Below are 22,536 nucleotides of genomic sequence, written 5' to 3'. Positions count from 1 at the left end.
TGGTTACAAGTGCTGTGAAGATTAAGTTAGAGTTCTCAGAGTGACTGGGTCAGGGAGAGGGACTTGTTTTAGCTGGAAGATGCAGGAAGGCCTTTCTGAGAAGATGACATTTGCTGAGATCTAAAGAAAGAGCAAAGGCCCTGAGGCAGGAATGAGAGTGGCCAGCGTGGCTGGAGTACAGAGAGTGGTGCGAAATAGGACTAGAGAGTGAGTGGCCAGGGCCAGCTTGGTGGGACCTGATGGGTCAGGATAAGGAATGGAAGTTTTTCCCAGTAGTAATGAGACGTATTGGGGGTTAAAGCAGGACGTCATTGGATCTTCTGGGGGACTTGGGGAAGATCTCTCTGGTGCTGTGGGGTTGGCCTGTGGGGATGGCAGTGGAAGCAGGGATGGGAGTTGCCCCCACAGGGTACATCGATCAGGGCAATCAGCCATACCCTACAGAACTCAGCTGCTTCCCACCCTGGGCAGCCGGGGCTTGGAGAGCATGGCAGCATTTGAGCATCATTCTCCTCCATTGATTGAGACTCTTGGTGCAATTCCCTTGGCTAGGTGCTGAGAAGACAGTTTCTCAGCCCAAAGGAGCAAAGGGTGGGACTGCATCCAGATACCTGCTGCACAGAATAGCACTTGATAGACTTTGGAGCATCCCCTTTGTCCCCTGTGCTCCTCCCCGGGGGACGCCTGCGCCTGGGCTCTGGCTCTGTGGCTCTCAGAGCTCCTGCTGCAGTCTAGCCCTCCCAGAGGTGGCTCCTCCCACTGGGCCGGCTTCACAGTTATTTGTGTCTGTTCTGGTCTTCTGATCCTTCCCCTCCTCCGCATCTTGGTTTCCATGCAGGCTGCATCTCAGGAGGTGTCACTTTTGTTCTCCAGTCCATAGAAAGGAGACTGGTGAATGGGTCCTACCCAACCCACACCTTCCCTGAGCCTTAGGCCCAGCCACTGGGTCATTCAGGACACCATCAGATGCCTGAACGTCTGTCTTCTAGACTCACCCATATGCCCTTCCAATTACACAGGAGTCTGTCCACTCAGAGACAGGTCTCTATATATTCCAGGCAGGGATAGAGAGAGACTCGCTGTCACCGGGAGAGACAGGGCAGGTCAGCTTGTCACAGCTGCCAGGTGGAGGGAGAGGTCTTCGCCTGTGGACGTGGCATTGGGTGTGCTGAAGGCATGGCCCCAACCTCACCGCCAGCCGTCTGTGGTACCCACTCAGGGATTGTCTTTGCTGCCAGGGAGCACGCAATCCTGTTGGGGAGACATGAGAAAGCAAGGGTGTCCTGGAACTACACCCTGCCCCGACCCGCTGCCAGGAAGCCTGGGGGGCTTTGGGGCCATGCTGGTGGGCGAGGCTGTGCCTCTGGGCCTGTGCAGGCCCCGAAGGTCTTCTTATAAGGGGTGTTTGCATCATGACCATGCCCGTTCCCTGATGAGTGGCACACAGTCTCCGTTCCCCCACCCCCCGCCCAGGCTCATTCATAGGGAATTGTACCTCTGTGGCCAGTCCCTGGCCTTCCCTCGGTCCCCACCAGGCAGTGACCAGGATTTGTTTGCATGAATGCCATGCCTCGTTCTTAGGAAGCCCCCCTTCCTAAAGGGCCTGTCAGCCCTCTGCTGCTTATTCTGCTCCATCCCCCCTTCCTCTGCCTCTTTTCCGACCTTTTGACCTTGGCTCCCTAATTATTTTTACTTTGTCCCTGTCTCGGGCAGTTTGGGCCAGAGGACTGCTAGGTGGTAGCATTAGGCTCTAGGAGGAACATCGAGGGGAGTAGCGGGAGCTCTTCCCTCACCTCCCCCTCCTCACCTCCTCCCATGCAAAACCCCTCACGCGTCTGCTCTGGCCTCCCCACAGCTTACACCAACAGCCAGGCCGACATCGCCACCCAGGGCTGGTTCATTGGGCTCATGTGTGCCATCGCCCTCCTGGTGCTGATTCTCCTCATCGTCTGTTTCATCAAAAGGAGTCGTGGTGGCAAGTACCCAGGTAAGATGTGTCAGAGGAGGGGGCTTCGGGGACTGGCCAGCAAGCTTTCCTGTGAGTCACTGGGTCCCCTGCCAGATCCGGGGGCTCTGTTCTCTCAGAGAGCCTAACCCTAGCCAAGCTTGAAAAAACAATTCTCTTGCCTGCTCTGTGCATCTTAGAGCTGCCAGAAAGCACTTGAGTTAATTAAGTTTGCTTGAGGTGGGCAGACAGAGTGGTCCAGCAGCTCCAGAGAGGGGATGGAAGGAGCCCTGGTCTCTATTAAGAATGACCTTCCCTCCCGTTGACTCACCATCCATCTGCTCAGTAAATTGGCTTTTTTCAGACCGAATTTCATTAGAATCCTGTGTCCAAAGAAAGGAAAAAGGAAGAGAGGCATTTTCTCTAACCGTGAGAGAGAGAGTGCAGTGAGGAGGGTCTGGACAGAAGCATAGCCGGGAGGGAGGCCATAGCGTTGGGCTCTCGGCGTGATTAGGACACCATTACGGACACCCTAACAGGACAGCAGCTCCCAGGTAAGGAGCAGGCCGAGACTGAGGGGCAGGACGCACTGACAGAGACCCTCCTGGCCCTTCAAGGGCTTTGGGCTTCCTTAGAGTCCCAAAGGGGCATTTCTCTTCTCTGGGCCTCAAGATCCTCCAGCCCAGACAAACCAAGATCAAGGACAAGGACCTCTGGTGTTCTTGTTTCTGGAAATATTGATTGTTTTCAAATGGGCAAGACAGCCAGCTATCTGTCTGCGATGGGTTGGGCAGGGCGACTGGAGATAGGATAACGGATGACCCTGAGAGTGAAAATCCTGCTGGACTGCAGAGTGAAATTATGCCTTGCCCCCCAGAGCCCCAGCAGCCAAACATGCCCCACACTCCCAAGTTCCTGTTTCTCTCCATCTCTGTGACCAAACCTCCTCCAGGACCACTTAAAACTCGGAGAGGAGATTGTTTCCTGCTTCCCCTGCCCACTTACCCTCAGACGCCAAGGTTCTAAAGAGTTATGCCTCTCCTTGAAGCGAGGGAGGGCCAGAAATTATCATTCCTGTTTTGATAATGATGTTTCTTTCATGCTGTTGTGCTGTGTTGGGATTGCTTTTCTTCTGTAAGGAGAGAAAGCCAGAGGTAGGGAGATGGGTAGCCTTACTGAGTTCACCTCCCTGTTCCAAGTGGAACTTGACCACCTGAAGAACTCGTCAGGTGAGCTCAGAGCCTTCCTTTGCCCGTTAGAAAGTGTCCCCATTAGAAAGATGAGTGAACCAGGAGCCATGGGGCCTGAGCCCTCGTCTTCACTCTAGACTCATTCAGTTGCCAATTTATGTGACATGTTCTTTACCTCTAAGGCCTGTTTTCCTCCCCTAGCATGGGGGTGATTATCCTTCCTTACACCCCAAAAAGGATACGTAGACATTCACGTAAACGTCTGCTATGTGCTAGGCCCTGTGCTGGGTGCTAAGGATTCTAGAGGAAAGACAATCTCTCCCTCAAGGACATTTCAGCTGGCACCGAAGGAAAAGCACAGCACAAGACAGGGCCTTGGCGGATGTTTTCAGATCACAGAGTGTGGAGAAAGGGAGTCATGCAAACAAGTGAGGTCACAGCACTCGACTGGGAGCTTTGAAGAAACACGCAGTGCCCCACTCTCAAGGGAAGAACTGGCATTCTGTCACTGGCATAAGAAACACAAATAATTATAACACGAGCAGAATAAGAAAAGTGCGAAGAAGCCCGGCCAGCATGGCTCAGTGGTTGAGCATCAACCCATAAACCAGGAGGTCATGGTTCGATTCCCGGTCAGGGCACATGCCCGGGTTGGGGGTTCGATCCCCAGCGGGGGGCGTGCAGGAGGCAGCCGACCCATGACTCTCCCATCATTGGTGTTTCTCTCTCTCCCTTCCTCTCTCTGAAATCAACAAAAACATTTTTAAAAAATTTTTAAAAGCTGCCAAAGAAAGGCACACATCCATCTGGTGTTTGGGGAAGACCTCGGAGAGGTGCGGGGAGCCGGTGGGCGGAGAATTTAGTTGTCAGTGGAGATGAAAGGAAGCCCCGGGTGAGGAGGAGGAGATGGAATCGACTTGGCAACTGATTAGGTGTGGGCAGCAAGAACCAGGGAGCCATCGATGGTGCCTTCTTGAAAGGGAGAGTGTCACTGAACCCAAAGGTGGCATCTTCTGGCTCTATGGTCAGGGACCTGCAGAGCAGGGACATACTCAGTCATCATGTCTGTGTCTTTGCTTCTCTTATTGACCAAGTGCGAGAAAAGAAGGATGTTCCCCTTGGCCCTGAAGACCCCAAAGAAGAGGATGGCTCATTTGATTACAGGTGCGTGATCTCCTTGGCTCCTGTTCACACACAGTGCCCCCTGTCGGGCTGGCTGTCCTCAGTGCCCTCCCCTCAGAGCAGCTCGGCGTGGCCGACTCAATGTCCTCGCCATCGCCCATTGAACTGTCACCCCTTCCTCTCTGACAGTACCTGCTCATCCTGACTGTGCCGAACAAGGCTGCCCCCACAGTGCCCGACACACATGAATGGCATTTTATCATTCAGCTGTGCAGTTAAGATCTATTGAGCTCTTTATATGTGTTTCCACCTTTCTACCCTGGAAATGGGCCCTGGGTCCTCTTTGCTGTGAAATGAGCTCGGCTCTCGGCCTTCTCTCTGCCTACACAGGGAAGCTGTATTGGCCTAAACCATGGACTAGGGGAGGGATGAAGGCACTGGCAGTGGCGGTGGGTGTTCTAGACCTTTCCTGAACAATAACTCTGGGCTTTGGGCTGAAAAAGGCCGTACAGAAGCATCCGGTCCAATGACTGTCAAATGAGAGGACTGGTGCCCAGACTGAGAAATGACCTTCCCCCAGGACTCTCACACTTGCCACTTAATGAGCTAGTGACGGAGCTGGGAGGCGGGGGGAGCAGGGGCCCAGCTTCCAGCTACTGCCATTGTCCGACCCCTTGCTATCCCTTGGATCTGGACAGCCCTTCATATCTGGCTTAACAAAGTGGCCATCTGTCTGTCGCGATGGCAATTGTGTTTTGAGTTAAGGAACAATGCAGGGTGACTCATAAAGGTCTCATTCCCAGACCAAATGGGGTGGGAGGAAATGCTCTCATCAGAGCCTTTTCCCCACCCGTCACTCTGGGGCCAGGTTGCCCTGTCCTCCTCTGACCTTCTTCCATCCTGGGCCTCTGCCGCTCTGTCCATCAGCAGCCTGGCAAGCAGGATCCGATCAATGGGTAGCAGAGTCACTGGCCGCACTGGAGCCTGCCTGGCGGCTTAAGGACCACGTCCATCCATCCAGTCCCAACATCCCCGCAAGATTCTCAAAGGGCAGGCACGGGAGGCTCCTCCCCTGACTGTCTCAGACCCCTGGTGGGGCCCAGCTCCTCCATAAGCTGGCAGCTGTTCCCTGGCCATCAGTTCCAAAGCCACAGAGGAGGGGTGAGGACGTCCTCAAACACCGGACCAGGAGGCCTGTGCTGTGAGAAGCTGCTTCCGCAGGCACCTCTCCTCCCCTAGACACCAAGCTGCTGGGCAGAACCCCTGCCTCCTCCCCAGCCACCCCTAGCCCACTGACACTGAGGTTGGATATGCAAGCACGGCCCTTACCCCACACGGGCACATGCATGCACGCACGTACACACACACACACACACACACCCTCAGCTTTAGCTGGGAGGAGGGGGTATCGGCAGCATTCATCCTAGATCCCTACTGGGATGAGTCCAAGAGCCCTAAAGTGGGAAAGGGCTGAAATTAATACCTCAGAGGAAATGACAAGTTTCTAGGTACACAGGCCTGGGGCAGGGAGGAGCACCCTGCTGCCCTGTGGCCTCGCTCTGCTTCCCTCTCCCTTGTCTGTCCACCTGATCCTCCAAGGGGTCTTGGAAGGTAGGCTGGCAGGAGGCTAGACCAGGGTTCCCCAGTCATTCTGGTTCATTCAGGCTTCCCTTAGGAGAGGCCTGTCCTTTCCAAACCTGGATCGTTTTCCCTACTTCCCACCCCGACAGGACCATCCCTTTTCCTGTCCAGCGGTTGCATTTAACTTAGGTGCCTGGAATTCCCTCAGGTCGTAAAGACACAATCCTCATGTTTCTGCAGGTGGGGTGGAGGGGCCTGGTCATTGGAATCTGCCAATTTTCGCAGCACCCTTCTCATTGCTAGATGGGATGCAGCCCGATTTATGAATCTCTTAACAATGCCAATAAGATCTTCAGAATTTTTTAAAATCTGCTAGTTCTCAAAAGGGGAGTTCCACTTCCTGCACAAACCCCAGAGACCCACTTCCCTCACTCAGGGGCCTCTCCCATCACTGCCATCCGAGAACCCAGTGAGGCTGTTAATGGGGCCGTGCTCACTTATCAGGTGGGGGGAGTGGGCTAATACCTTTCTATCTACTAATGCCCAGCTCCTCTGGCTCCTGCTCACAGCCTTCCCCTGACAGCTATCTTTGCCCACCGCTGCTGTTAGAAGCCATAACACACTGCCCAGTATAATGGCAACTCAGCCTGCGGTTTTCTAACACCCAGGAAGGATTATTGAGCGTGGCCTGGGGACAGCAGAGGGGATGGTGTGTGTCTGCTCAGACCACCTGGCACCGCTGTGGTCCTGCCTACCAGGACTCAAATTGTCGTTGATGGTCCCACGGCCTCCTGCCTGGGGTCTGGATTGCCCCTGAAACACAGCCAGCAGCACCCAGGCCACCCTCTGAGCCTAAAGGGTAGAGTTTTCCAGCCAGGATGTGGTGCCTGAGCAGATGCCCGGGGGTGCAGCAGGAACAGTGGGTAGCTGCTGCTCTAGTCTCAGCCCTTACCCGGGAGGAGCTTAAGGGCAGCACCTGGGGGCCTCAAAAGGAGCTGGGCAGGATCCTCTGAGCCTTGCTAGTCTTTGTTTCTGGTCTCACCTATTATCTGCATGTCACGCCCTCTTCAACTTGCTAGGCCCGAAGCTACAGCATCTGTCTGTAGATAAACCAGGGAGAGAGCTAGGAGCAACAACACCTAGACTGATCAGGGGAGGGGCAGGGCAGAGATTTGTTTCTCTAAGGCCCAGACCCTGGCTTTTTGTCAAGGGCAGAGCCTTCCCAGGCAAAGTCACAGATCAGCCCTGGTTGGGTAGCTTTAGAGCATCATCCTGATATGCCAAGGTTGCGGGTTGGATCCCGGGTCAGGGCACATACAAGAGTCACCCAATGAATGCACAAATAAGTGGAACCACAAATCGATGTTCCTCTCCCTCTCTCTCTCTCTAAAATCAATAAATTTAATTTAAAAATAAAAAATGAAGTCACAGATCACTAGTCCAAACTCCCCTCCTGCCTCCCCATCTGCCTGGCCTCACAGCAGTTCTCTCTGCCTCATCCAGGGTGACAATCCTCTGCCTGCTCCCACCCCAGAGAGTGGCCCAGCTGCATGGAAAGGACCCCAGACCAGGAGTCTCCAAGTGTGGGCTTCTGTCCCAGCTCTGCACCAATTTGCCACTTTACCTTAGAGAAGCTGCTTGACCTCTAGGACGTAGTTCCCCTCTGGAGAACTTGCTGGACGGGAGGGCTAGACTGGGTGGTCCCTCGGGCCCTGTCCCCTTGGAGTGTGTAGTGCATACAGCATGGGTGTTTGGCAAGAGACCGGCTCCCTGCCAAGCCCCACCTGGGTTTAGGCGGCGCTGGGCTGGGCTGGGCCTGATTCTCTGTCTCTCTCCGGCCAGTGACGAAGACAACAAGCCCCTGCAAGGGAGCCAGACGTCCCTGGACGGCACCATCAAACAGCAAGAGAGTGACGACAGCCTGGTAGACTATGGCGAGGGCGGCGAGGGCCAGTTCAATGAGGACGGCTCCTTCATCGGCCAGTACACGGTCAGAAAGGACAAAGAGGAGACTGAAGGCAACGAAAGCTCGGAGGCCACGTCGCCGGTCAATGCCATCTATTCCCTGGCCTAATGGAGCCCCAGGCACAGCCACTAGTTCACAAGTGGGAAGAGAGGAGAGGGGGAGACGAAGCCACCACCACCTTCACGGACAAGAGTACAGCGTGGGCGCCTGCCAGACTGTGAGGACCACTGATGACCCAGCCTACCATGAGCTCCCCTCCCGGGGACCCCGCGCACCCAGGTGCCATCTGTGTGGGAGAGCCAGAGCCATGGCCAAGCTCGGCTGGAGGGAGCCTGAGCCCCTTGCTCGGCCTCACAGCCGCCCCGAGCCTTCCACTTGCCCTGCCTGCCCTTGACCTCGGCACTCGCACCTGTTTCGTTGGTTTGGGGACTTTTCATTGCCTTTATTTTTGCTTTATGCACCTTCCCCTGCAGGCCCAATGTCTCTGTTTTCCTTTTGAAGCATCCCTGGAAAAAGAAAGAACCGGTGGATTCTCCCCCAGAAAACCGCAAAGATAGTTTTAAAAGATTTGGTCCATAAAAGAACATACAGAAAAGCTGCAGTATTCAAACCGCGCTGGCCAATGTATTTCCAAAGGATGCCTTTCTCGCCGTGAGCCTCCCCATGCCCGCAACCCATCACCTCGGCCTTGTCAGTTGCTGAGCTGGGCTTGGCTCCTTTCTGGAAAAATGACAGTATTTTTGGCAGGGAGAGGGTGGATAGGGCTTCTCACCTTGCTCTGGCTCAGTTGGGAGGTGGGCTTACCTCTTGCTCCTCGCTCTTACCCTGCCCCATCCTCCAGAGTGTCCAAGACCAGAGCTGCACTGACTGATGAAGGGGTTTGAGGAGCAGGAGTGGACACTGACAGAAAGGACCTCAACTCCAATGACTGGGTGCCTCAAGCAGCAGAAAACCAGGCGCCTGGTCCCTGGGGAGCTGTGTCACCTCGAGAGAGGAAAAAGGGCTGGGTTTGGATTCCTTCCTCCCCATCAGTGAAACCCAGGATGTAGGAGTGAGGGCCACACCCACTGCATCCAGAGTAGAGGGTGCCCTCTGGTCGGGGCACCTGGTCGGGGTCTGCGCTGCTGCCCTCGAGGAGATGGAACCCTCTAATACAAAGGCTTTGCCTGTGTGTTTTGGGGTGTAAAGCTCTGCCCCCCCTTTTCACCTGTAGCAGGTATCATCTCTTCAGTCAATCCTGTATGATGTTGGAACTGTGCAGATGGGGCCCTTCTGCCCCAAGACTGACTGTATCCTTTCCTTGGGGTATTTACCTATCAGGGGACCCTTCAGGGACACCACCCTGACAGTGCTGTGAAGCCTGGCCTGGAGGACTCGGCGCTCTTCTCTTCGTATGCCTTATGCAACTCTCCTGCGTCCCTGCAGTTCCCAGGTTCCCGCCCCTCCCTGCAAGCCTTCAAGCCTCCAGCATCATCTGTCTCGAGAATGGGTGGCCTATGCAAGCGTCAAGCAGAACCAGAAGAAACCACTTGACATGTGCCCTGCAACCTGTTGCCCAAGTGGAGACACCTGCAGACATGCAGTTCTCAGACCGAAGGCACTGCCTTCATCTACCCCACCTAATCCACTTTCGAAACCAAAGGTACTGGTCTCAGAGGAGAGAGATTTGGAGCCTAAGAGGAATCCTTAGCTGCTGCTGCAGCTCACATTGGTTTCAGCAGGGGGAAGCTGACCCTGCAGTGGGTACCTGCCACAGTCGGCCTCTGAGTTGAGCCTCCAGCGGCTTGTCAGGGGACCTGGGCAGGAACAGGGCTGTGTCCTTCAGAGACTTTATTAAAGCATCATTTGCCACGTGTATGAGCCGCAAAGGTATTAGCTCTGCTTGCATCGCTTAGTAACCAGTCAGTGAAGGTCAGGCCCATGGATACACATGCTCTGTCTGCAGGTAAAAACTATAGCCCACAGCTGAGCCAATTATTTGAACATGAGAGCAAGTAACTGCCCTTTGGCCTTAGCCTTGGCCAGGTTTGCTACCTAGAAGCCCAAGAGGCAGCTTTCTCATGGTGACAGGGACAGGGTAAATAGCAGGGGGCTGAGGAGTGAGCTCAGGGGCCCTCTCCCCTGGCTTTCCTCTGGCCTCTGCCTGGACACAGCTGGGTACTCCTGCAGCCTAGGCCCGGGGTCCCTGAAGGGAATGTCAAGGAAGCACCCCTGTGAGCTGAATGAAAGGACTGGCCTTTTCAGAAAACACTGTGTATCTGAGCAAGGTAGTCAGTTTCTCAGGCCCTGAGTCCATATTGCACCATACATAAGAGTGAACTTATTGCACCGAAAACAGTCTCTTGGGGCAAGAAGGACTGTGAGACGTCTTCACACCTGTCCCCCTGCTCCTAGAAGGTCTGCTGCACAGCTGATGGCCAGGGAAGGGCCCCTGCTACTGTTGGGTCTGGGGGAGAAGTGACTCCCCAGCCTGTCTTTGCTCCTCGTTTATGTCCTGTCCGACTCTATACCAGCCTGGCTGCCTGTGAAGACAGTGCCATCGGCCCCATCAGGAGCCTGCCCACCCCACCACGCCCTCACAACCCGCTGGCAGGCAAGAGCAAACCTGGGCCTGAAGAACCAAGTTGTCCCCAAGCAGAGATGGCAGGCGCTTAGCGAGGTATGGGTTGCAGGGTTAGGGTTAGGGAGAAGAAAGCCCCTTTTCCATGGCGCCATGCCAGAGTCCACCCAGCTCAGCAGGAGAGCAGTATCGTCCCACACTCCCAGCCAACGGGGCTCTCAAGCAACCACCCAAAACACCCAGCAACAATGCCGGGAGAGGGCGATACCATTGGTGCTTCCGCCTGTCTGGCTGGGGGGCCCGGAGTGGGGAGAAGTGTAGGTCATCTCACAGTGACTAGGAGTTATATTGCCTGTGCTGCGATCCCAGCTACGTGCTCGCCACAGGAGCTGCGGCTTCTTGTGTCCTCATTTGTCCCATGGTCACCCAGCATATCCTTTTGAACATCGAGTGTGAGCCAGGCTTTGCCTGAGCCATGGACCATGGTGAAGGTCAGGTGCAGCCCCTGCCCTCTCAGGGCTGCCGGCCTGGACCTGAGTCTTGGGACACAGAGTCATTGACTGGGAGCACTCTGAGCCTGTGAGCTGCCAGGGGCCCCAGGCTCAAAAGGAAGAGCTTCAGAGAGAGAACTTGGTCTGCAAAGCTGGGCAAGACAGGGCCTCAAACCCCGCAGGGGCAGTTGAGGAACAGTCCCCCTCCTGAGCCTCTCCTCTGCCCCTCAGGGCAGGTGTATTTGGTGCCTCGGTCTCCCCTACTCAGTCCTTTCTTGAATACCTTTCCCTACAGAGGGCATGGCCCACCTGGGGACCAAGGAGGCTAGTGTATGGGGACCATCTCCCTGTAGGACTAGGGGACAGCCGCCTCCCACCTTGCTTGGCTTCTGGAGAGTGGGACCTGTTCTTTCTTACTTTGCTTTTGAGGAGAGGGTTGCGTTTAAGCCAAAGGGAAAACCAGACTGGCTGCCTCCCTTGTCCATTGCCTTTGCCCTGAAAGGTTGGGAGTATCTGGTCCACCCCCTTCCTGGCAAGTCCCAAGGGCTGGAGAAGCGTCCTCCTGTCTGGGCCACAGCCAGTGCCAATATTGCTCACCCTGCATGGGAGGTCTGCTGCCTGGGCCCAGATAGTTCCATAGTTTCCCTAAACACAGTTGGCCTTAGCAAAGGGGTGGAAACAGGTCCAGGAATATTTGTGGGTCTCTCAGCTAAGGGACTGCCGCCCCCCACCCCCACCCAGCACCCTCACAATGGGCTCACCCAGCAGACTGAGGCTGCTGGAGAGGAGCTGTGAAGGGCTGTGTGGGGCACAGTGTGCGATTTGGAGCAGAAGGGAGGCTGCCCAGGCTGGGCCCCCTTTGGGCCATTCCAGAGGGCAAAACCAAGAGGGAACAAATCTGATGCAAAGGAAAGTGGACCTTCCCCAGGAGCAGCACAGGCAGTGGCTCTTCAAGGCTCCGGGAGCCCTTTGCAAGATCAGAGCCAAGTCACAGAGGGTCACAGAGCCCTGTGATGGAAGGAGTCGGGATTGAGCACGCTTTGCCTGTCTTTGCAAGGCCATTTCACCGACACTGAGGAGGTGAACTTCCTTGGGCTTTCGGTCACCGGGGGCTGGTGCCAGGGAACCACTTCTCAGTGAGAGGGTGGCAAGAGCACACTCCCCACTCATGATACCTTGGTCACTAATCCTGGAGCCCCTGCCAGACACAGTCAGGTCCACTGGAAATAAATCACCCCATGGATGCTGGTCGAGCTTTGCATGGTGACTTCGGAATAGCCTGTAAGAGGTGTCAGATTTTTCGTTTTTTTAAAACTCAGAGTCAAATGAAACAGAGCTTGAAATGTCAGGAGACTCAGTGTTGTGGGCAGAGCCCAACTCCTGCGTAACCCCCAGCCTGCCCAACCCAAGCCAGAGCAGCACCCTTTCCTCCCTCCCCTAATGAGAACAGGCCTTCTGGAGACAGGCTCAGAGGAGGGTCCAAGGGAAAGGTGGACAACCCTCCAGGGAAGCCACAGGACCCACCAACCAGTGTCTCAGGACACACCCGGAACCAGTGCTCCTCTGTCAGGACATTAGTATTAAATGAAAGTTTCCTAGTGGTGAGGGTGGGAATGAAACAGATACAAAGGCATCCAGCGCAGGATCGGGTTCGGATTTCGGCATCTGAAGGAATCACAGAGCTGATCCTATTGAAATGACTCATCGTGCGGACGAGGACACTAACCACCAGAGAGGTGAAGGGATTTACCCAAGGTCACACAGCTAGTAAGTCAAGGCGAGGTTAGGCTTGAGTGCGGGCCCTCCAACTCCTTGTCCAGTGTTCTTGCATCTCGCCCCAGCTGCCTCCTTTTAAACAGGTGTTACTTAACTCTGTCCTGCTGGTCACCCTCTGTACCCCTTTACCACTTCTCCCCCCCCATCCCCCACAATGAAAGAGACAAAGGGTTTTTTTGAGTCCAAGATCAGCCTGTGGTGTCATGGGCAGACCCAGGCCAGGAGAAGGGTGATGAGGTGACTGGCGTTTGTCACTGTGAAGCCTAGACTTGTCTCTCGCGTAGTAGCACACCGGGCCCCGGCATGCTGTGCCCCTCGGAAGGGAGGGTGAGAAGGGCTGTCTGTCCACTCCACCCTTGGCAGCGAGGTGCCAAGGGCAGCAGAGCCCATGGAAGCTCTGACAGCCTGGGGTTTGCTGGGCTACAGTTCAGCACATGTAAGGACTTCAGTGAAGCAATAAACACAAAAATCTGGGAAAAGAAATCCAGAATTTTGTGTACTATTTTTTGTTTTGTTTTTTCAAAAATGATGCAGATCAGATGACCCTGCCCCGTTCTTTTTTCTGACCCTCAAATGCAACATCTTCAGTCAGTGTTGTCCCTCCACCCGGCTCCCAGCTCTTTGCCAACTTCACACCCCTCCTGAGCTGAGTAACAGTCGCCTGTGACGTGGCTGCCTTCTGTCCTGGTCCCACCTCCAGCCCACACTGGACCATCCCAATTTGTTCCTTTCAGTGGGAAAATGTTTTCCCAACATTTCCATCCCTTCTCACATATGCACACACCCACAAATTGTCTGATCTTTTTTCTGTCAGTTAAATATTTAACTCCCCATGGCAGACCTTGTTTTAACCCCTCACATCGTGTCCTTTCCTTTCTGTGAGTTATTCTGCATTAACCAACTCTGTCAGCGACAGCTGCGTCTCTGAGGGTGTCACGCACGACCTTCAGCAGGGAAGACGTCTGGGCCATGGAGGACCATCTAATACATGGACTTATAAACTGACTGCATGAGCAATGAAAAGGCCAAATTATCAGAATTTTTTTTGAATCACTGTAAAAAAACTGATTTCTTTTGTATAGAGAACACTAAACATATAATAAAAGTTGTTCAAAATGGACTCTGGCCATGTGTTCATTTTCCTTAACTGGCGAGAGAGGGATGTCAGAGTTAATGGTAGGGACAGATCAAAGGGTTTTTCATGGGCACCAGACAGCATACACTTTGGGAATTTTGTGACACCAGCCCCATCTTGAAGTGGGTCTTACCCCAGAAAACTCACTGGCACAATTTGTTTTAAGCGGAGTGACTGAATGTGTATGGCATGGAGACACCCGATGCAGTGCGGCTGCAAGTGTGCTCGGGCACCATTGAAGACGTGCCGTGTAGGGGGTGTTGGGGGAGAGAAAAGTGCAGAGCCACCCCTGCCCTTGGAGGAGAGAGTCCAGCATACACCCTGCCCTGTGCCTGGCACAGAAGACGTTTACTATTGATGAATAATGAAAACTGCGCACAGCAGACCAAATCCCCTCTCAATAGACTCAAAGGACTCTCAGTCAACAAGCAAATAGAAAATGGAAAAAACAGAGGGCTCCCCTTTCACTGGGCCTCTGCCTTGAAGGTTGGGAGGCCTGTAGTTGTGCTAATTCTCACGAGAGTGGCCAAAGAGCATCACCCAGGCAGGATGAATGGCGAGGGACCCCAACGATGTAACCCCCTCCCTTTCTCCAGGGTGGTGTGGGGCTCCAGAGTGGTTAGGCCTGGGAAGTGGTTCTTCTGTGGGAAGATAACCGATCATTTATAGGCATTGGGGGGGGGGGGGGGCGGGGGCGGGCAGGATTTCCCTGAAAATGCAGACCCAACTCTCAGTAAAGAACCATCAAGTAACTATCCAACTCACCTGTGTTTACTTTCCCTTCAAGCCCTCAGAACTGAGCATTGACGTGAGGGTTTATTGCTTCATTAAAACTCCTCCTGAATTGTTGGATAACTCTGGGTATGTCACACAACACCTCTAAATCTCCCTATCCTCTCCTTGGAATATGAGAAATATTCTTTCTCATCACTGTCAAGTTCACTGTCTCTGAAATGTGTCCCTCATGTCCATTTGCACTCATGTGCCACCATTACTCCAAGCCCTCGTCCTAAATTGACAGTCTCCTTGCCTCCTGTGTTGCCTACTCCCCCTTATAACTGCAGCCAACAGGATTTTCTAAATAGAATCTGATGTCACTCCTTTACTTGAAACCTTCAAGTTTGCTACAGTATCTTCAGTTTGCTGCAGTAGGATAAACTGTAAACTCCTTGGTTTGGCATCTTAGACCTTTCATGATCTGACCCTTACCTCTGCAGCCTCATTTTTTCACCACTCCTCACATATATCCCCAATTCTAGCCATTCCAAGCTATTTTCAGCTCCTGCTGATAATGCAATGATTTCTTACACTTCTCAGCTTTGGCAATTTAATTCAGCTCCAAAGTACCTATTAATACCTACCTTGCCAATTAATGACGTAAGGTAAGTAGGATAGAGTTCCAGTCCTCAGGAAGCTCAGACTGTTAGGGGAGACAGTCAAGTAACCAAAAGCAATGTTACAATGTCTGGGAAAAGGGCTCAATAATGTGGGTTTGACAAATGGATTATGACCCAAAGGTGGGTCTGCTTGGAACAGCTTCCTCTTGGCCTTCCAAACCCCCGTTCCTCTGGATAATTCATAGTCCTGGAGACCAGACCTTGCAGCAATGATGGCAGGCTGTTTCCACTTTCTCATCCCAATACCTTTAACCCCCTTTCTCCTTACAGATCATCTCTCCTGGGCTCCTTGAAGGTAGGCTGTGGCCTCTGTGCTGGGTCATACATCTTCCTGAGACAGTGTCACCTGGCACAAAGCAAGGACAAAATGAATGAATGAGTGAATGAGTGAGCGAATGAATGAATGAATGAATGAATGAATGAATGAATGAATGAATGAGACATCTGTTCCTTTGAAAGAAGTGGTTGGGTGGATTCAAGATTTTTGTGTCATCCTCTTTGGATATTGGGCTTGGATATGACATTTCACTGGTGGGGATGGTCCACTGGCCCAAATTTAGAGCAAGAGCCCCCACTCAAGGGGACAGAAGTGAAGAGATAAGTGAGCCTCTTATTTGAAGAAAGCCATCCTCAATTCAACTGAGGCCAAACAAAGCACTGCCTCTGCAGAGCCCCAGGGACCCCCAGAATATCTGTCATCCCTCATCCATGTCTCCTGAATGCTGCGCCTCCCAGCCCATTAGAAATGCTAATCTCCAGCTCAGAGCTGGATTAACCAACCCAGTGGGAGGGGACAGTCGTCTTCCAATCTTTATTAAGAGTGAAGGCTATACCCCTTCTTGCCCAGCTGCCCCCAGAGGGATGGAATCTGGGAATTCATTACAGCCCCTCTCACCAAGGCAGCCTCTACTGCTCAACACCATATTAGGTGGACCAAGGCAGGGGAGGACCCGTTTCAGCCTCCCCCCGCCCCCACTTAATGCATCAGAGCCCATTTGTTTGATGTCCGTTCCTGCTGGAGCATGGACCGGGCAGTGGGCCTCAGAGCAATTTGGAGCCACAGCTGCGGCCCAACAGCTCAGTCCTCTGCCCCCACCCCCATCCCTGCCCTAGAACATGCTGCTGATCAACCCCAGACCCCACGGCAGAGAAGCATGGCTTTGTGTAGACAAGGAAACAGTCTGGTAGGGCCCAGGAACACTCTCAGCCCTGGCTTGGGTTCAGCGGGAACTCACCTTACCCACACTCAGGGGGAACTAGAACTCAGGCCCCCCAGCCTCGCAGGATGAGCTGTGGCTGGAGGGCTGGAGAGTACTTCACTCTGAAACAAACAAAATTATTTGGTATATATTTAACATCACAATACCCTCTAACAAGGCGGAACCCTATAAAATAGGGGGTCCAGAGGTTGACCTGGGCAGGGAGTTTGCAGATAGCAGCAGGGGAGGGTCCTATATAATAGGGGCAGGGGGCAGAGTTTGGAACTCCAGGGGCAGATGGGGAGCAGGGGCTGGCAGGAGAGTAGTGATTCTCAAAGTGTTGTCCCTAGACCCAAAGCACACAATCACCTGGGAATTTACAGAAATGCACATTCTAGGGCCCCACCCTGATCTACTGCATCAGAAACTCTGGGATCTATGTTGTAACAAACCCTCCAGGTGATTCCGATGCAGGCTCAAGTTTGAGGACCACTGGATTTGAGGAACACATTGAGAAAGCTGGGCGCTCTGGGATGTGACCCTGTGCCCCCCAAGTCGTCAGTCAAGTCTACCCAATCAAAGAATTCGCCTCATGCTAGTGGATGCTTTATATAAACTAACAAGTCGGTGAGGTCTGCATCCGAATTGATGCAGAGTGAAGCCGAGACTGCAGGAGAGTGTAGGGTCAGAGACCAAGCCCCCAGGAATTAGCAAAACCTGGGGGAGAGACTTTGACTTTTACAGACCATGGAATTGGCAGGGACTGATGTCAAAGAGGTAAGAGGGCACCAGATGGCATTTGTGTCACGATACATTTAATGACTTAAGAGGAGAAGGGGAACTAATAATGTTGATGCTTGCTGACTGTGCAAGGCAGAGTGATGGGCTTTTTATGCTAATTATCTCTTTGAACCCTCTCACAAGCCCTTCGAGGCAGGCAGCTCTCCATCCTGCTGCACACGAGGAAACGGTGACTCCAAATGGCTGAATAATGTGCCCAAGGTAAACGACAAAGCCAGAACTAGCTGCCAGGTCTGTCTGACTCTAAACCTCAGCTTTCACCACTGCACTTGGGTATGAATGGACATCTCTATGAAGAATTAGCCCAGCGTCTGTGCTTCGAAGGCATCGTGCCAGAGAAGCCCCTGCCAGCTCTTCCACATGATCCAGCAACAATTCACCCCTTACGACTCCGCTCTGCTGTAGCAGGACATTCGGGCTCCTGAGTCCACCCAGAAGAGCCCAGGGGAGGGTTGTGGCGCCCTGCAGATCACACAGTCATGTGGTGAGGGGGCCATGGGTGCCCATCTTTCTCCAAGTCTGCCTTGAGTACCAGGAAAGAGCCAGGACTCTGCAGATAGGTCAGGCACTGCTGTGTGACCTCGGGCAAATTACTTAGCCTCTCTGCGCCTCAGTTTCTTCATCTATAAAACAGGAGTTTTACCTGTAGCTACCTCATAGGCTGTTGTAAGGATCAAATCCATTGAAATGTGAAAAGTTCAAAGAATAACTGATGCATAGTAAGCACTAGATAATAATTTGTTAAATTTAAATGAATGAATCACTATGCTTTCCCCTTATTCGGCCTACTAGAATATTCTCCCTGGCCTCTACTTCTTCCTTCAAAAGTCTTCCCCATCCTTCCAGGCAGAAAGGATCTCACCTTTCACAACTACCTTGGCACACAGGCTATCTCTCCATGAGTTTCTCCTGTCCTTCCTCAGCCCCCTGCCCCTTGGCCTCCAGCATCAATTCCCAACTTGTCTCTTCTGTGCCTAGCCAGTCTGGAGGGCAGGACCAATACCTCATACCTCTGGTACCTCTGTGGCACCCAGCCCTGTACCTTACACAATGGGGTAATCCACTGATTTCTGGGACCCAGTGGTCCCCACAGGGCAAGTGGACCCCATTTGTACTCCAGCCATCTGTATTACTGCATTTACTGTCCCACTAGTGGTTTAGTATCGATTTGGGGTGGGGCAGGTGGTATCTGTCTTCCTAAAATCAAGTTTACAAAGTTCCAAGTGGCTGGATGTAAGGCTCATTGATGAGTATTGAGAGCTAGAGGTTTGTTCTGCAGCCCCATTAATTAACTTTCCCAAAGTCCCCTAAGTACTCTTGTAACTCCCTTTCGAGCCCAGGAGCCCTCTCTCATTGATCAGAAAGGACTGTCCAGCGTCTGCCTCCCTCCCTCCTGCCCCTTCTAGCTCCAGCCTGGCTGTTAGGATGCAGCACGACCCTCTACCCATGCTGCAGAGGGCAGGAAGGTGAGATAATACAGAAGGCCTGGTTTGTCCCCAGGGAGAAGGACCACAGGACAGGACTCAGGCAGCGTTCCCTCCACGAGCTCTCAAAGCCTGGCCCAGATGGAATAATTAGGTGTAGTGACCTCCTTGGGGTCATTTTCCCTGAGAGTGGAGAGCCCGATTCACACAAACACAGGAGAAGCCACACCTTCCAGGCCGCAGATCAGACTCTCAACACTGAGCACCTCTCCCGGGAAGAGCCCATCACCCACGCAATCAGCTGTGAGGTCCAAAGGCGCTCAAATCAGCCACCCTGTTCCCTCCCAAGGCTCTGCAACAACCTCCATGAGAACACAGGACAAGCAAAAAGCCCTTCCTCCTGAACCACACCGGCCTCCCTCTGGTTTTCCGCAGGGCTGTGCCCCAGTGTGGGGGGCAGTAGAGCCACCGGCTAACTGCAGGCAGAGCACACAGGCTCGGCTGGTAGTGCAAGAGGCCATCAGCAGTGTGGTCAGCAGGGTGCTCAGAGAGGCCCTCTCGTTATGTGCACCGGCTCAGAGTCCAGAAAGCCAGGGCTGGGTGAATCCAATCAATAATCCCCTCATTCTATAGTTTCCCCACATCCAACACTGCATCCCAAACCGCCCACCCCCAGCGAGTGCACCTCCCTCCCTTCCACATTAGCTAATGCCTCCTTGGGAAAGAATTTCAAATTATGGCCACATTTCAAATTATGGCCAACCAGACTGAATCTGAAATGGCTGAGAGTTTTTCCAGGGAAAAATACACAAACTTGAGGTTGGTGGAGACTCAGATATGGTTCCCCCCTGCTGGCACTGTGGGGAAGGGCTCAGCAAAGGAACAGTGGCCTTTGCCAGCACTTCTGTCTGGGAGAAAGCTGCCCCTCCAGCTCTTGCCCTGAAGCCAGACAATTCAGTTCCTCCCCTTTTGTCCCTGGCACCTTTCGAGCTGCTGGAGCTCAGAGCAATTGAGTCCAATATCAAAAAGCCCTATTTGTTAGTATCATCACTGATCTCATCAGAAAAATCTGATTGTCCAGCTCAGTGCCTCCCTCACGGTAGCTGCAGGGACAGGACAAAGTGAGGTACCCCATGTGGTCCCCTGCTGGGGCAGGAGGGAGGATGCTACTGAGACCCCCCCCCCCCCCCCCCAGCAGCACCCGTAAAGAGAGCCCATCATCAGAGGGCGACAGTGAGATAGATTCTCAGAGCTGTCCCTGCACAGCCCAGGCCAGGAAAATGGATCTCAAGTCCTGGCAGCCACGCAAGTTCATCAGCAGATCAAAAATGACAGAAACCCACACCCATCGGCTACAAGATAAGCCTCACCTCAGCCAGGGGTCACCAAGAGCCCACAGAGGAAGGACTGGGGCATCGGAAATGGAAAGGCGTGGATGTCAGGGTCCCCACCTCACTGTGACAGCCTCCCCTTTGCCTAGACATCACCCAAAGAGAATATGGAAAGGTCCTGATAAGCATTTCCTATTATTTCAAAGTAGGTTGACAGATGGAATACAGGTAAATTTCAGATAAACAATGATTTTGTTTTATTTAAAAAATCCACAAACTTCCAAATATATTTGTTCTGCACCAGATAGAAATAGCTGGGGATTTCCAGCTGCCTAGGCTTCCTGGGGCCCTCTAGCCACCCACCAACACTTACAGTGGGAAGTGGTGCTGGGTTTGGGAAAGGTGGGGGTTGGAGAGAAATATGGTAATTCCCAGGAATCTCACCCTAGCCTAAATTGAAGAATATGTAGATATAGATTAGCTTCCACAAGCAGGCAGACCCCAGACTAGGGTGGAGCCCCTGTGCCCCGTCCCCTTCCTCCCTCTCCTGGACCTTGACATCCACCCCTTTCCATTTCCGATGCCCCAGCCCTTCCCCAGAGCTGTCAGGCACACTCTCGAGGGTCCATCAGTGGCTTTTAAAGGAGGCCCCGGCTTTCATCCTATTAGTGAGCCCGGGAGTAATTATGACTTCATTAGCCAAACAGGTTCTTGGTTCAGAGACTTCCCCCCACAAAACAAAACACACACCCGCTCCCCTCCATCTGAAGTCTGTCCCCTGGGGCGCCAGCTAACAATGTAGCAGGGCCCCAGGGAAACTGGAGAGGGGAAGAAGCCAGGGATGGCTGGCCAAGGGGGAGGAGGCCCATAGCCCCCCTCCTCCGAGCCGCATCTGTTGGCTGGCTGGCCCCCGGAGAGATTTTTGACAGGGAGAAGTATGGCACTCCAGCAAATGAGAAGCTCGACCCCTTGCATCTGTCTGCTGCCCCTCTGGCCCTGCTAGCCCTTCCAATCACAGGATGGCCTTGGGGGATGGCCAGGGCACTTCCCGGATGGATGGAGTGGCCTTTTCCTTTGGGCGACTCTCTGGCAAATGCCCAAGGGCCTCCAGAGTGTCCCTGGCTCCCCTTCCCCCAATGCCAGGGGCAAGGAAGCAGAGGGTCTGCCAAGCAAGAGCAAAACTGTGCCCAGGACCATGTGGCTAGAACGGTGGTCAGCCTCAGCCACCAGACCAGGCAGGCGGGCCCCTGACACCTGGGACAGAGTCCACTGCCTCTCTGTCATTAGCTGGCATCCGTACCTCAGTGTTAGAAAGAGTTTTCTTTGGGTCTAAATTAGCTCTACATTGCAATTAAAATCACCCCCCCCCCCTGGGAAATTCCTTATTGTCCTCTTTCCCTGTTCTTTTAATAGGTTTTAGGGGCATGCAGTCCAGTCCTCCTGCCTCCAGCTGACTCTGCCCAGAACCTTTCCCGGTTACTGCCAGCCACCCAGGGCTGCCTTTCCCAGGGCAAGCGGTGAGCAGCCAGGATGACAATGTGCCAGCTCTGGCCACTCACATGGCCCGCCCTCCCCCAGGAGAAGGTGCAGGCTCCCTGCAGACCTTCGGACACATGCCTCTTTGTCCGTGAAGCTTCCAGAGAGAGCTGGCTGCTTCTTCTGGGGCTTTGCAAATAACAGCTGGTGAATTCTCATTCCTGCTGAGGGCCCCTCTGCCTGGATCCTCAGCCGGCAAGATGCCATCTGCTGGGGCTGGACCCAGAGGCAGGAGGATAGATGAGATGACCTCCAGACAGCCCTGCCACCTACCAGACTCCAAGCTCTGTGCCGCCTGGTCTGGCCCTGGCCCTGACACTAACCTGACCCCATTCTACCCCCAGGCCTGACAGCTCTGCCTCTGCCCTCCTCCCCTCCCCCCAATCCCAACCCACAATCAGCCCAGGGGCCAGGCAGGAGGACCCCTGCTCCTTGCCCTTCAAGGAAAGGGAGTCCCCAGAGACCATCCCAGCTGTACACACTGCGTCCCTGCTTGTGTTCCCTGAAAGCAACCGTCCTTTTGTTAATTCTGCAATTTCCCAAAGTGCCAGGAGCGTTTCATCTGACAGTCACAGCATCTGTTCCTCTCACTCTCCAGAAGGTCGGGTGGGAACAGTGCCAGCCCCTTCTCTGAGGCTCCCCCTGCCTCATACTCCTTCCACAAGTTTGGGCACCCTGCTCACCTGGTCCCCTGGGAGCACCTCCAGTGCCTCTCTGCACCCCCATGGCCACCGCTGGCAGCCCCGATAACCATCTCCCCTTCTGGGACCAAGCTCACCTGCCTACAGATAAATACCTGTCCTGTTCCTCAGGGGACTGCAGGGAAAGAGGCTACTTTCCATCTGTGGCTTGTCCAGGGCCCTAATAGATATAGGAGCCCCAGGGGGCCAAGGAAAGAGGAAGCCTCATGCTTGGGCCTTCCCGTTGCCTCCTCTCTCTGTGCACAGTCTTTGGGCTGCTCACTTCCAAGGCAGTGGGAGTTATGGCTGGTTCCTCAGCCCAAAAGCCCTGCCGGGAACCTGTCTTGCCCCGTCCTGAGCTCTGCATAGGGTTCTCGACCTCAGCACCGCTGCCAGTTTGGG

At 53.7% G+C, this 22,536-nt stretch overlaps 1 protein-coding gene across 1 annotated transcript in view; it reads left to right on the top strand.

Moving 5' to 3' along the window:
- Window positions 1-7,925, top strand: part of NFASC (neurofascin) — a 126,227-nt gene extending 118,302 nt beyond the window's left edge. The window contains exons 28-30 of the mRNA XM_087827850.1: window positions 1,856-1,987; window positions 4,230-4,299; window positions 7,681-7,925. Of these exons, the coding sequence (XP_087683976.1) occupies window positions 1,856-1,987; window positions 4,230-4,299; window positions 7,681-7,912 (434 nt within the window). The 3' untranslated portion in view covers window positions 7,913-7,925. The remainder of the gene's footprint in view (window positions 1-1,855; window positions 1,988-4,229; window positions 4,300-7,680) is intronic.
- Window positions 7,926-22,536: the final 14,611 nt, after the last annotated feature.

The sequence above is a fragment of the Miniopterus natalensis genome, chromosome 19 (genome assembly GCF_054644295.1).
Source record: "Miniopterus natalensis isolate mMinNat1 chromosome 19, mMinNat1.hap1, whole genome shotgun sequence".
Taxonomy (NCBI): Eukaryota; Metazoa; Chordata; class Mammalia; order Chiroptera; family Miniopteridae; genus Miniopterus; species Miniopterus natalensis.
Note: the sequence above shows the minus strand (reverse complement) of the source record. Positions and strands in the feature narration are given on the sequence as shown.